The following is a 15453-nucleotide window of genomic DNA, read 5'->3' on the forward strand; positions in this document are numbered from 1 at the left end:
CAGGGTTCCGGCTCCACTGATGACATCACTTCCGGTCCTGAAGACGTCACTTTCTGTTTTCTGGTGCCAATGATGATGTCACTTCCGGTCAAGAAGACAGCACTTTCTGGTTCTGGCGCTGATTACATCATTTCCCTGCCCTTTAAAACCCTCATTTTGCCTCAATACAAGGCAGTTCTGTTTTGGACTCTGCTCTCTGAACATCTCTGTTCAAATTTAAATCAACTTTTGCAGCCAGGAAACAATAAATGGGTCCCTGCCCCAAACCATTACAATGTCTGGGACTCGTTATTGTGACAATGGTAACCAATGTTGAATAGGGCACAGAGAAATGCAAACAAATAAGATTAAGAATAAGATTTCCTTTCCATAGCTGACCATGTAGGTATAGTTTCATGATTATTCTAATGCTTTCTATAGTTTTAGTGTATAAATATTTAGATTAGATTAGATAAACTTTATTAATCCAATGGGGAAATTCAGATAGCCCAATAGCAGAATTGAAAGTTAGGCAATGCCTACCATCTTCTGCTTTAGATCTCTGTTGAACTGCATTGTTAATGCATTGCCCCTAACATCTTAGGGAAGGGTTTGCTGATATATACAAGAATACTATGACAGAGACACAGGAGCTTTGGAAAGAAATGTATTTTGATAATACTGATTCTCCCACCTAAAGGAAGATGTATGGAGAACCATCTTATTAACATTTTATTGGATGTTTTCCATAATATTACTAAAATTGTGTCTAAAGAGATCTTTATTTTTTTCCTGGAATATTACCATGTATTTTAAATGGTCTGATACAATCAACAAAATAATGATCTAGCTCGGTATGTTATGCAAGAGAATTCACCTGAAAAAGGATGCTTTGACAGAAATACATTTTGAACCCACACATCCTATGAACTTTGCCTAGCAAATGGATTACTAATGGTAAAGACAAGTATGTGTGTAAAATCACATTGGCAGTATTAATAGATACTTTCCACTTAAGGCTTTCATTAATGATCTATTTCATGTCTGACTGTTTCCATAGATGGATAGCTGGGGGTTCAATAGTAATTATAAAAAAACACCTTGTCTGGTTTTACATTCTAATTTGAAATAATTAAATTTTATATTTATATGGATTGAGGTTTTTGTACTACTATAGTACAATTTAATCTTCCAAGATATATTGAGGCCAACCCCAAATTTACAACATGGTGAATAGATATCTAAATTCAATTCTGTTAAAATCTATTTTGGCAACCAAATATAGTAAAATCTCTGGAGATTCAGATTCTGTAAGACAATATATATCATTAAACATGTAGATTGCATGCTAATTATTTATCTTTAATATATTCTGTTCGATCATGCAATATTACTGAGGAAAGTATTTTCTCTGCTCTCTTAGATAAGGACTTTCATAACTATCTTAATATCACTATTCAGGAATGAAACTGGTCTATATGATGCGCGCTTTAACCTCACTTTCTTCACACTCTGAAGGATACCAGTAAATTTAGTACTCCTTAAATGTGTCAGTTATTTCTTTGAGCTCTCTACTTTACTCCATTTCCCATTGTATTGTTGATCTCTATAATTAGATTCTAAGCTTACTGTTTATTCATTTGTTATGGTAAAATCTTATTAACCTTTTCTTCTTGTTCGTAGTATTGATGACATGGCTTAAAGCTGAATATTTCTTGTTTCTTTTGTAGTCAAAAAATTACATTTCAATTGTAGCACCCACCTTTTCCTACAGAATTCCTCATTTGGCAATCTGCCATTTTCCTGATTTGTTACAGAAATCAAAGTAATCAGTTCTGATGCTTTTCAAGTCTGCAGTTTATCTATACTAATAAAAGGCAAAACCCTCACTGACTCACTGATCACTAATTCTCCAACTTCCCGTGTAGGTAGAAGGCTGAAATTTGGCAGGCTCATTCCTTACAGCTTACTTACAAAAGTTAAGCAGGTTTCATTTCGAAATTCTACGGGTAACGGTCATAACGGTCGACAACGTCCACCATGTTCAACTTTCTTATTTATGGCCCCATCTTCACGAAATTTGGTAGGCAGCTTCCCTGCGCTAACCGAAACCGATGTACGTACTTATTTCGGTGGTATGACGCCACTGTTGGCCGCCATATTGAACTTTCCAACGGTATTTGTTACTTATGGGCCCATCTTCAAGAAATTTGGCACGCGGGTTCCCAACGCTAACTGAATCCTACTTACGTACATATATACGTCCATAGTCTGCAGCTCGGTCGCCGTGTGAGGCGGCGTTGGGTCCCCCATCCCCACGCCTCCCACGTAGTTGGCTGCCTGCCTATATAAGGCCGTCCGTCGCTCCGGCCTCTTTATTCCCTTCCTTGCTTCGCCACAGTATTCATGTCTCCCTGCTGATAACTACAGCCTTTTTATTTAATCCACGGCTTCTCCGTTGTTTTATTGTTCGTTTATTACGATTATAGTTATTGTATAGGTATTTTAGACTTAGTTTACATTGTTCAGGTACCCAGTTCCTTTATCGTTCCAACCGTACACCCATTAACATGTCTATCGAGGTGATCACCATCGATCAAAGAACGGTCACCGAGTGGTTTCCATGCCTGGAGGCGACTGCCTTTCCCATTCTCTGTGTTACATATTACACGGCCATATCAGGCTCATTCTTGATATCCAGTGGAACATTGTGTCTTATGTACTGAATGACTGGGACAGGTTCAAGGTGTGGACTGATGACGGCACAGGAGATAATTATACTACACAGAAGCACTATAAGAGTGAAATGCTTAAGCCCTTCACCTATGGTTCTGCATGTGAGTTGATGGCTGCCGCTGAATTGTTCGGTTGTCGCTTTCAAGTGTACCGAAATGGCCAAATATTTTACACCTTTGGACAACCGCCAATGCCTCTTAAACATCTTAGATTCACAGGTGACGATTTGAGTAGTGGACACTTTGATGTTTATGAATGTTTAAACTCTCAAAAGCTGGATGCGAAGTTATCGATGAAACCCATTTCAATTCAAAAGCCTCCAATTTCCAGTAAGGCTCTGCTTCGCAATGACAATTAATAAGTCTCACAGACAGACCCTACAAAAGGTTGGCATTGATTTGAGGCAAGATTGCTTTTCACATGGCCAACTATACGTTGCATGCTCAAGAGTAAGCTCAGCGCACAGCTTGATCATATTACAACCGAAGTGCCGAACTGACAATGTGGTATACGAAGAGATCCTTAACAAATAATTATTGGTATATTTTCCCTCAGTTTAAAAAGGTTTACTTTTCTTCTTAATAAAAATTTTAAAGCAGTACTTCACTGCTACGCAGTGCGGGTATTTTGCTAGTATGTAATATATAAAACAATCTGTTCTCTTAAATCTGCCTTCACTTTTTCCCAGGGTTTTCCCAGAGTTTTTCCCTTATAAACCTCGGTGTCTTAGAAAATATCAATTTGTGTGAAGATGTATTTTACAGTATAAGTACCGATCAGTTAGCATTAATGGATTAAGTTACCAGCTGTGAGGTGGGTTTGTGCGGTATAATGATTTGAGACCCAAAATAATACGAGCATGGGCAGAGATTACAATGGTTTTGTGCTTGCTAGATTTAACAAACACAGTAAGTTATTATTAATAAAAAAATAATTCTTGACTAACAATGATGTACTAATAAAAAGAATATTCTCCCGAATTTGGAATTACTGCAGAAATCTTCATGGTTCAAAGAGATTACAAAACTTAAATTGTGAAAGTTCCTCAGCAACTGAAATGGGATTTAACACACAATTAAAATTTCTACCTGTTATAAGGTTATGAGTGCTGTCACACATGTGCGCTATGGAACTGTGTTGAAGGTTCTCTGCAAGTATCAAACCAGGGCACAGGCTGGAGTGAGACACATGTACTAACCTCTCATCCTCTTCCAGTCCTAGAATGGAGAAGAAATCTGAAGAACAGTGACATCACTGACCATAAGAGATGAAATGCCTGTAAGTCACAGTTCAATTTTGGATCCACCTCTACCAAAACCACATCATCCCGCAGAAGCAACAGATCTCTAGTCTAGTAGAAAATGAAAATTATTGTTTTCATTTTTATCTCTTTTTATATAGCCTCTCTGCTATTAAATGTGGTGATCTCTGACACCACAACCCTTCCTGTTTGTATTTCTTTAGTATTTTACAGTGCTCATACTGAAAGCCAAAGCAAGTAACTTAATCATAAAATCTCCATCATCTATATCTGATAAGTATATATTAGTAAGAACTAATTTAGATTTGCACAGGTTTCTTACTACCATGATGTATCACCCTTCGGTGTCAGACATTACACCTGTCACCAAAAATGGAATTGTTTTGTGAATGAAAACTGTCATGACTCTGGTTTTCTTATCATGATTAGAATCTAAAATCTGACTTTTAATCCCAACTTTTAAAGTGGGTCTCTTGTAAAAATGTTGTTTCTGTTCTTAAGGATGTAAGCTGTGAGAGTACTTGTACCTTCTTAAGATTCTTCCTTTGAATTCTACTGGTTCTGCCTTCTATGGAACATTTTCTGATATTACATGAAATACAGTGATATTATAAATTACTGTGTCATTGCCAACCCTTGCAATTCATAAAATAACCAATATATTGTGGAATAAAAACAACAAAAAAAAATAACTTGCTCTCTTTCCTAAATTGCCTGCAGCAAGTTCTATAGCATGCTGCATATGAATAGCTGGGAATTTCCCCATCCACTACCTAAAAACACTACTTTTTTCTACCAGTAGATGGGGGAAGAGGTCCTGCTTTGAATTTGAAAGAAATGCTTAAGCTGAAAATTTATTTAATTCTATGTAAAAAGCAAGCAAGAAACTGACAGTATTTGAGTATGAGGAAAAGTCACTGAATCTGGAAATACCCTGTAACAATCCAGCTACAATTTTAAAAAGTATGCTGTGTCATTGAAATATATTGCAAGAGGCAAACAATGTTTAATATCAGAGCGTGGCCTGGACGTATTTTCACCTGAGGCAGGAGGATAAATTTGCACCCCTATGTACAGTGCATCCGGAAAGTATTCACAGCGCATCACTTTTTCCACATTTTTCCACAGCCTTTGCCATGAAGCTCAAAATTGAGCTCAGGTGCATCCTGTTTCCCCTGTTCATCCTTGAGATGTTTCTGCAGCTTAATTTGAGTCCACCTGTGGTAAATTCAGTTGATTGGACATGATTTGGAAAGGCACACACCTGTCTATATAAGGTCCCACAGTTGACAGTTCATGTCAGAGCACAAACCAAGCATGAAGTCAAAGGAATTGTCTGTAGACCTCCGAGACAGGATTGTCTCGAGGCACAAATCTGGTGAAGGTTACGGAAACATTTCTGCTGCTTTGAAGGTCCCAGTGAGGACAGTGGCCTCCATCATCCGTAAGTGGAAGAAGTTCGAAACCACCAGGACTCTTCCTAGAGCTGGCCGGCCATCTAAACTGAGTGATCGGGGGAGAAGGGCCTTAGTCAGGGAGGTGACCAAGAACCCGATGGTCACTCTGTCAGAGCTCCAGAGGTCCTCTTTGGAGAGAGGAGAATCTTCCAGAAGGACAACCATCTCTGCAGCAATCCACCAATCAGGCCTGTATGGTAAATTGGCCAGACGGAAGCCACTCCTTAGTAAAAGGCACATGGCAGCCCGCCTGGAGTTTGCCAAAAGGCACCTGAAGGGCTCTCAGACCATGAGAAAGAAAATTCTGTGGTCTGATGAGACAAAGATTGAACTCTTTGGTGTGAATGCCAGGCATCATGTTTGGAGGAAACCAGGCACCGCTCATCACCAGGCCAATACCATCCCTACAGTGAAGCATGATGGTGGCAGCATCATGCTGTGGGGATGTTTTTCAGCGGCAGGAACTGGGAGACTAGTCAGGATAAAGGGAAAGATGACTGCAGCAATGTACAGAGACATCCTGGATGAAAACCTGCTCAAGAGCGCTCTTGACCTGAGACTGGGGTGACGGTTCATCTTTCAGCAGGACAACGACCCTAAGCACACAGTCAAGATAATAATAATAATAATAATACATTTTATTTATATATCGCCTTTCCCATGCTCAAGGCACTTACAGAATATAGTAAAGAACGGCAGCGTATACAGTATATAGCATTGTACAAACCAGATACATAAATAAAGAAGATTAAGACAGTGAATTCTGAAAAAAAAAAACACAACATAATTGATGGTCTAGCACACACACATACAGGTTACATGAGCATCTTGACGGAGAAGTAAACTGAGAGAAGGGTAGTAAAGTCAAGTAGAGCTAAAAGCCTTCCTGAACAGATGAGTTTTGAGTTGTTTTTTAAAAGAATTCATGGAGTCAGCTGACCTGATTAATTTCGGTAGGTCATTCCGGAGTCTGGGCGCTATACAGCTGAAGGCCTTGTCACTCATGGAGTGTAGATTAGTGTGGACTTGAATCCGATTGAACATCTCTGGAGAGATCTTCAAATGGCTGTGCACTGACGCTTCCCACCCAACCTGATGGAGCTTGAGAGGTGCTGCAAAGAGGAATGGGCGAAACTGGCCAAGGATAGGTGTGCCAAGCTTGTGGCATCATATTCAAAAAGACTTGAGGCTGTAATTGCTGCCAAAGGTGCATCGACAAAGTATTGAGCAAAAGCTGTGAATACTTATGTACATGTGCTTTCTCAATTTTTTTATTTTTAATAAATTTGCAAAAATCTCAAACTTTTTTCACGTTGTCATTATGGGGTGTTGTGTGTAGAATTCTGAGGGGAAAAAAATGAATTTAATCCATTTTGGAATAAGGCTGTAACATAACAAAATGTGAAAGAAGTGATGCGCTGTGAATACTTTCCAGATGCACTGTATATGTAGTTTTTTATTACTAATAAGTATTAAATAAAAATACTTACTAGGGTGACATCATACGGGGAAACAAGTGTATCGAGCGAGAGCGTCATCAGTTTGCTTAAGGTATTTGATGAACATTGCAACATACATTTGGCTTTTTTCTTTTTTTTATTTTGCAATTTATTAATTTTCATTTTTCATCAATTTGGAGGCCTTTCCCATTGTTCACCTGAGGCAAGTACCTCATTTGCCTCACTCTTGTCCCGGCCCTGTTCAATATTATTATATGCTGAAGCGTAAAGGTTTCTTCATATATAAACAAAAAAAGATGACTGGTTATACTTCAAACTCAGTTTTCCTTGAATTTGCCAGTGAAGAAGACAGATAACAGCTGTGGGTTTAGAGAATGAGTGGTTGGATGGATAATTGGGAATATATATAAATTATTGCATTTTTTTAGTTAACTACACAATATAATTAACACATTTTCCTTAATTTTAAACTCCATGAGCTGATTGCTAACTAGTAGAGTTAATTGTCGTGTTCTCAATAATGATGAGCCTACCTCACTGGATTCGCTTTGTCTCAAATATGGTGATGTCACATATTGGGTTGTGATTTTGCTCTCTAGAGACAGCTCAGTTACAAAGGAAACACGCTTTCACACGCTGAAATCAGAAAAATGCTGGATCAACTGTGATTACACACACGTCTCATATCTCACAGTAATGATAACCTTTATAGGTGACTGATTACAAAATGCAACTGGCTTAACCCATCTGAGATGCTTGTCTCATGTAACACCGCCCCTTTGCATTACAACAGCTCTATACACCAGTGGTTCTTAAACTGTGCACTATGGTGACCCTTAATGGAGAGATAACACAATGAAACACTAGAAGCGACACAGCCAATGCCAATTTGTGTTGTGTTTTTAAATCTTTAATTAATTTATCAGTGTGCATGTCATGCTGATGTCTTTCTTTGATTTTTCCTAAATTGCTTCACTTCAAATGCCCATGATGTAACTGTGAAATTTTATTTAAAAAATTATTTTTCTTTTTTTTTTTAATGTAAAACAACCCCTACTACCAGCACAACATCATTGAATATGCAAATGTAGTCAAGTGCAAACCAAAGTAGAGAGCCAGCTGTGAATTGCTGCCTCTCTCCTTTGGTTCGCACTTGACTGCATTTGCATATTATTTAACCTCGACAAATCCTCTCCTGCTGCTGTTAGTCATTATTGACATTTGTTCCCAGATGTGAATTTCAGTCTGTCTTTAGCAAACAACTATGAAAATATTCAATGAAAATATTTCACATTTACAATCACTCACATTGATTCACTACATATGTACAAAAAAAAAATAAAAATCTAATCTGAAAACTGTTGGTACTCCAGTTATTTCAGTGAGGTATAAAACTGCTATAAACACATTTGTTGTTCACACGCCTCAGAATACAAAGTACACAGCCAGCATGAATTTGATGTTGGGAAGGGAGAATATGCGAACTGGCACACAGTGGTTAGAGTGATCAAGCCACGAGTGAAGAGCATTGCACCAGTAGGTGGCACACTCACAACGTTTTCACAGACACGGCAGACCCAACAATGAATGCAAATGATAGAATAAATGGTGGACTTTTATTTGTGAAAAAGGAACAACTGATTCAATGTGGCACGTAAATGATGCACCTTTTAGGAGAGGAGAATATGATTGGAGTATAGCTATATTAAATTGGAGGTGCATGCTCTGAATTACATACATAATCACACACATGTATGATTTGAAGGCAGATATATACACACACAAAGAAAACTGATGGTTTATTCTTTAATTTGCATACAGTTATATCCGACATATATGTGAAAACATTACAAGTGAGCTGCATTCACTCACAGATTATTCCGATCACAATGTCCCATCTTGTGTGTTCTCCCCATGTAGAAATGATGACATCATGTGTTTCAAGAAAGAGCAGACATGTGTTTAGCAGGGGATCAGCATTGTATAATCGAGGGCTGTCCCACCCAACATTGGCCGTTACAGCTGTGTAATGTTACACTGGCCTTGTAAAGCATCATGGGTTGCTGAGAAAAAAAAAGTTCACCTAAGATGGCCACATGGTGAATTGTTAGTGAAAAATTATGAAAACAAGGTAACTAGCAAACCCAGCAAATTTGCTGTGAAAAGATATTTTTGCAAATTTCACTGATCAACACCAATTCTCAAAAAGTGCTCCTTGGTGATTACTAAAGACTCCATCTCATGTCACTTTCAATAAAATAAAGTAGGTACTTAGTATAACCAGGAATCACCAACGTAACACCTGGCTGCGGCAGATAGAGTGTCATTTCTGGAGTGGTGGGACTGGACCGTGTGCCTGCCTGAGGGGTTGCCAACCGGGATCCTGAGCTGTTTCGTTGTGTGGTGGATACGGCAACACACTGCACCAGTGCATGTTCCCGGACTTGACTTGACTTACGTTTTTGAGACTGTGTCCACAAAAGTAAAGAAACTAGGCACTTGGAAAATGATGGTGATAAACAGCACCAGTGGTTTTTTTTCTGGGTTTAGCTATATGTTTAGAACTTCTGATCTGTACTTTGCTCTCTGACAACTATTTCTCCTATAGCCCAAAATGGATAAATTAACATAAGCAAATGCATGGCTTCATAGGGTATTTTTCTTCTGCTTTTACTTAATGTATTTTTAATTGTTGCCCTGTGGCAACTGAGAATCTTCTTCTTTTGGTATTTCTAAAGTCCTAAATGTTTTTCTGACCTCCCACTCTATAAGGGGTATGGAATATTTATATATAAGTATGTTGTCTTTTTTGTGCTAAATATCTTAACATTTATTTAAACATTTCATATACATATTAATAAAGTGGATTTAGAAAGTATTCAAACCCCTTCACCTTCTGCACACTTTGTTGTGCTGTAGATTTAATTTTAAATGTAAAAATTCACACTGCATATCAGGGCAAAAACCAAGTCATGAAGCCCAAGGAACTTTCTGTAGACCTCTGCAATAAAATTGGGGTGAGGCATAGATCAGGGCAAAGGGATAAAACCATTTCTAAAACTTTAAGTGTTCCCAGGAGCACAGTGTCCTCAATAATTGTTAAAGAAGAAGTCTGGAACCACCAGGAGTGTTCCAAGAGTTGACTGTCCAGCCAAACTGAGTAACTGGGCAGGAAGGTGACCAAGAACACAATGATCCCTCCAACAGAGTTTCAAATGCCCTCTGCTGAGATGGGAGAACCTGCCAGGATGCCATCTCAGAAGCACTGCATCAATTAGGCACATATAACAGCCTACTTGGAGTTTGCCAAACAGCATTTGAAAGACACTGAGAACATGAGAAAAAATGGTTCTCTAGGCTGATGAAACAAAAACTGAACTCTTTGGGCAGAACTCCAAACACTATGTCTGGTGAAGACGAAGCGCTGCCCATCACCTGCCTAATAACATCCAAAAAGTGATGCATGGTTGTGGCAACATCAAGTTATGGGTGTGCTTCTCAGTGTCAGGGTCAGTGGTCAGAATAAAGGGAAGGATGAATGCAGAAAAATACAGTGCCATACACATGATCATGGGAGGCAGTTAACAGGCTCAAATGGATGTAATTACATGCCAGACCAGGGGATAGCAGTGTTCACTGACCCTTTCTCCATTTCTTCTGCAGACTGGTCAAAAGAAATCCCACAAGTCTAAGGATGTCACTTTCTCCAGCCCTCCTATATAAACGCCATTTTTACTCATTTCACTTCTATTGGGGACTCCAGTCGGTAAAGATCTCTTTGTTTAATTGTTTTGTTTTTTTGATCATTTATTGCTATTTCAAGTATATGGGGTGGCTTCCCCAAACCTTTTTCTGTTTCTTTTTGTCTTTGTTCCACAAAATACAGGACCTTTTAAAATCTGCTTCAGAGTGCAAGTGAACTCAGACTGCAGTGACAGTTCATCTTTCAGCATGACAATAAACTGAAGTATACAACCAAGATAATGTTGAGGTGACTTTGGGACAAGTCTATGATTATCCTTGAGCGGCACAGCAAAGCCCCATATTTAAACACCATAGAATATCTGTAGAGAGACTTGAAGATGGCAGTTTACAGATGCTTCCAATCCAGTTTAACGGAGCTTAAGAAGAACTGCCAGCAAGAATGGGATAAACTGCCCAAACCCAGGTGTGCAAAGCAAGTAGACTCAAGTAGAGACTTACACAAGAAGACTCAAAACCAGAATTGCTGCCAAAAAAGGGCTTCTACAAAGTCTGAATTAAGGGTCTGAATACGTACATGAATGACAGATTTCAGTTTTTGATCTTTAATAAATGTACAAACCTTTCTGAAAACATGTTTTCACATTATTATTATGGACTACTGATTGTAGTCTGATAAGCAAAAATGGCACACTAATCTATTTGAAATTAAATCCACAACAGAATAAAGTGTGCTGAAACTGAAGTGGTCTGAATACTTCCTGAAATCCACTGTACATACTGCAGTACAGGTGCTAAGTCGAGGGCTGGTTCCAGCTTTATGCTCAGTGCTGCCGAGATAGGATTTCTGCCCCTCAGAGATGCTGGATTGGACTATGCAGAATGGAAAATTGACAGATGAATGAATATAAAAATTTGGTTATGCTGTGATACGTTCCAGCTCCCCTTAACCTTGAAATTGAATAAGTCAGATTCAGAAAATGGACAGATTGTTTGACATTTCTGTTAATTCTCATTTTATATTTGAGTATGCCAATTACAGCAAGGTTTCAATATAAAATATATTTTCTGTGTGTTAAATTAATATTCTTTTTTTCTTTACAATCATAGTGCAGAAAAGAATGGGAAGTTAAACTAAGGGTAAATTTTACACATTATAACATGATTTGAATAGAGACTTGAGTTTTATGACCAGATATGTGGACTATTTACTGACCAAGGAGATTGGAGTACAGATCCACATTGTAAAGACAACTCATTAAAAACTTTAAAAGACTTTGTTGGACAATTATCATATCAGAAGATCTTGATCATACATTGTTGTCCTCTCTTGTTAAATGAATCTTTGGTTGGAGAGATCTGTTAAAATTTGAAACTAAAGTTGTCACACATAAAGGCTTTAGAATCTGTGTTTCTTTCCTTATGTGTATATAAACACAAGTAACTCCAGTTTCTGTATTACACCTTGCCTGAACAAGGGCCTGCATTTTGGTAAATGGAGCGACAGGAGAGATGCCCTTTGTGGACTCTCAGTTAATAAAACTTGTATAAAGATACTGGGAGTTAACTTTAACAGGATAGGAAGTGGTAAAAGAAACTGGGAAGAAAAATAAAAATGATAGAATGTAGATTGAATTTGTGGAAAGGATGGAAATTGACTTGCATAGGTAGGACACTGGTGGTAAAATTGGACATACTGTCTTCATTCACGGATCTGGGGACAGTGTTTCCTCTGCCTCATTATTTAGGGGTTAAGGTATAATCAATGGTGTTTTAATTTGTATGGGGATGCAAGTATGAGAGGATAAGGAGATTTGACATTGAAAGAAGTGTGGAAAATGGATGTAGGGATATAATAGATATCCAATTAAAGATGCAAAGTGTATTTTACGCATCTTTACATAAGGCCTTGCATTCAGAAATTACACATAAATTTCAATGTTTTGTACAATTATGGTTCACAATAGTAATGAGGATACTGACAATGTGGACAAATGTGACACCAAAGGCAGAACAAAGACAAGGAGGTTACAAATATGCAGCAAAACTGAAAATAAAATACAAAGACTTTACAAATGTGACTTTGTGCCGCTAAACCAAAAAATTATATAAGGTTGTCAGGAAAACAATGGGGGTCCGTGTCTGACAAGGAAGTATGAAGTGGGGGTTTGGAAAGTGGTACAGACAAAAGGGCTGGAAAATAACTTAAAAGATCCAAACTGGATGATGGTATGAGGTAGATTATGTGTTAGGGAGCAGATGTACAGACAGGGTTTGACACACACAAGCACATGTCCAAGAACAAACTGTGACCAGATGAAGACTGGCAGACTTGTGTTTTGGGAGTGCTGGTGGACACAACAAGTATGGGAAAATGTAAAACAATTAATAATACTTGTAACCGAGTCAATGTATATATTGTATGAGTTAATTTTAAAAGGGAATGAATTAAACAGAAATGGAAGAAGTGCAAGGGAGGCCTTCTTGATATGGCTTATAATTAGCACAACAAAGTATATATGGGATGCAAGATGTATTATGGTCAGAAGCTGTGTAAACAGATGTGCAATGGGTGAAAAAGAATTTGGAAAAGAAAAGATATTGAGAGATGGGGGTTTGCAGCTGCTAATGAGAGATGGAAGGGCTTATTTCGGAATGATTTAATACGAATAAAGATTTAATAGGAATTAAAATTAAGCCAAAACATATGTAAATAAATGGAATCCGTGTTGTAATATATTAGGATGATGACAGTTTCAGGGAAAAGAGGTTAAAGAAAAGTGACTGGTTTTGTTAAATTTGCTACATTGGAAATTGATATTGATTGTAGTTTCTACTGTGCAAATAAATATATTTTTACAAAAAAAAAAAAATCCTGAAGAAGGGCCTGAGCTGCCACGAAAGCTGGCATGTTCTAATCTACTCAGTTAGCCAATAAAAAGTGTTATTTTGTTTCACTTCTCATTGCATCCCTAAATGTGTTAACACAAGTGCCGTGCAGAATGTGTTAACAACTAAACTTCAGATTATATTAAGTTCTCATCTAGTATGTTTTTATTGGTTAACCTGAAGAAAACAGAGCACTGTTCTCCATGCTTACACTTGAGAAGTCCCAATGAAGTTATAGTGTTTGTCATTAATTACACCAGTCTGCATCAAAATTGTCACATGAAAAAACTTGGTGTACTTTATAGCTTTAGCTGTGCTAAATCCATTTCTGAAACTGTAATTTCTCAACACAAACTGTTTCTGCAAGATACTGCAAAACTGCTATTTTTTAAAAATAAGTTGCATTTGTTTAATGGCATAAGTATTTTTCAAGCTAAGTATATTTTGAGCTGAAAATTGCAATATGCCTCATTCTTAATGTTACCTGAGGTGGAAACAATGCAGAATCAAGACATTGTTAGACATTTGTTGTTCTCTTATTCCTTCTAAACAGCCAGGAATTTACATTTAGAAGGTTAGAAAAATGTGTTTTTAATGTCAAGAAAAGTAAAAGTTACAGTAGTTAAACTTTTTTTTTTTTACAGAATTATGCAAGGATGGGCTGATTTATCCATTGTCTTGACGAGGGTACAGGTAAGCAAACGGTAAAAGAATACAAAAGTTTCCATTATTGAGACAACAAAAGTTACCGGTTTTACAAATTTTTCACAGGGTTAGATTGGGCATAAAAGGAGTCTATGTTAGAATGTTGGTCATTCCACCGAGAAACACCTACAGAGGATTGTAAGAGGAAGAAAAAACTACCAAGTGACTACTTTTAGTAAGCAGTAATTTTATTTAATACAGTATATATATATATATGTACGTGACAATTTATATTTTTAAGTCTAAATACTTAATCTTAAAAATACATCTTTTTATCTAAAAGATTTTATTTTTCCCATTTTAAAATCTCCAATCTCTCAAAAACTACATATGATTGAGCAAGTCTGTTGCCAGATTTGGATTCAGCACCTTCAACCCTATAATGAATACCTCAATTTTGTGACAGGATTAAAAAAACAACACTGGTCTGCAATTATTACGCTCCTCTAATTACTGAGCTCGTTATTGCATAACACAATCGATCATGTTCTTGCAAAATGGTAATAATAAAATGTTCTTCAATTGTCAGATTTTTACAATTCATTAACTTGGTAAATATTAGAGATAACAACTCATTACATAATGAACAAATAGAAACCAGAAACAAAAACTCATTCAAAAGCAAAAGAGATATAAAATAAGTGAGGCAAATTAAAAGTATTGACTACATAATCCTAAAGCACCCTCTCGGCACTGGAAATCGCACACGGTCCGTCAGCGGGCGACTCGGGCGGCACAAACCGAACAGGTGACGTCATCTGAAGGCGACCGCGTGTAGTCCTTGTCTCGCATTCCCGCCGGGTACACTCACCTGTAGCAGAACGTTATAAGACGCTAGTCTAGCAGTGCTGTTCAGAACATCCTTGGAGGTCATAGTGAGAGAAAATGCACGCCGGCAAGTAAAATTTCTATAGAAAAATTTCAGATGCCGTTGTTCATCGAAGAGCTTTTGCCACCTCTTCCGCGTCCAACCTCATTTTCCGGTTACTGTTTACGTCAGCAGTCAAAGGTCAATGTAACACTTTCATTTCTTAAAATAAAATTCGTAATCAGTAATGCTACATTCTATGAATATTTTAGTGACTGTTCAACAGCTCGAGTGATGTAAGGTCAATTGCCGTGGTTTCTGTATCGAGACGTCACAAACTGTTAGAGGCAGAACAAATAAATTGTCACCTACAAATCTTAGTCCCTGTGCAGTAAGCAGTTATGTGGAAATCGTAGTGAGTTTAACAAATGCTCGGCGACTTTTCTCATTAAATAT

General features: G+C 37.6%; 1 protein-coding gene across 1 annotated transcript in view; it reads right to left on the reverse strand.

Moving 5' to 3' along the window:
• The window catches only part of rft1 (RFT1 homolog), a 60239-nt gene extending 44786 nt beyond the window's left edge, over positions 1-15453 (reverse strand). The window contains exon 1 of the mRNA XM_028824743.2: positions 15001-15453. Coding sequence (XP_028680576.2) covers positions 15001-15063 — 63 coding nt within the window. The 5' untranslated portion in view covers positions 15064-15453. The remainder of the gene's footprint in view (positions 1-15000) is intronic.

This window comes from Erpetoichthys calabaricus, chromosome 18 (assembly GCF_900747795.2).
Source record: "Erpetoichthys calabaricus chromosome 18, fErpCal1.3, whole genome shotgun sequence".
Taxonomy (NCBI): domain Eukaryota; kingdom Metazoa; phylum Chordata; class Cladistia; order Polypteriformes; family Polypteridae; genus Erpetoichthys; species Erpetoichthys calabaricus.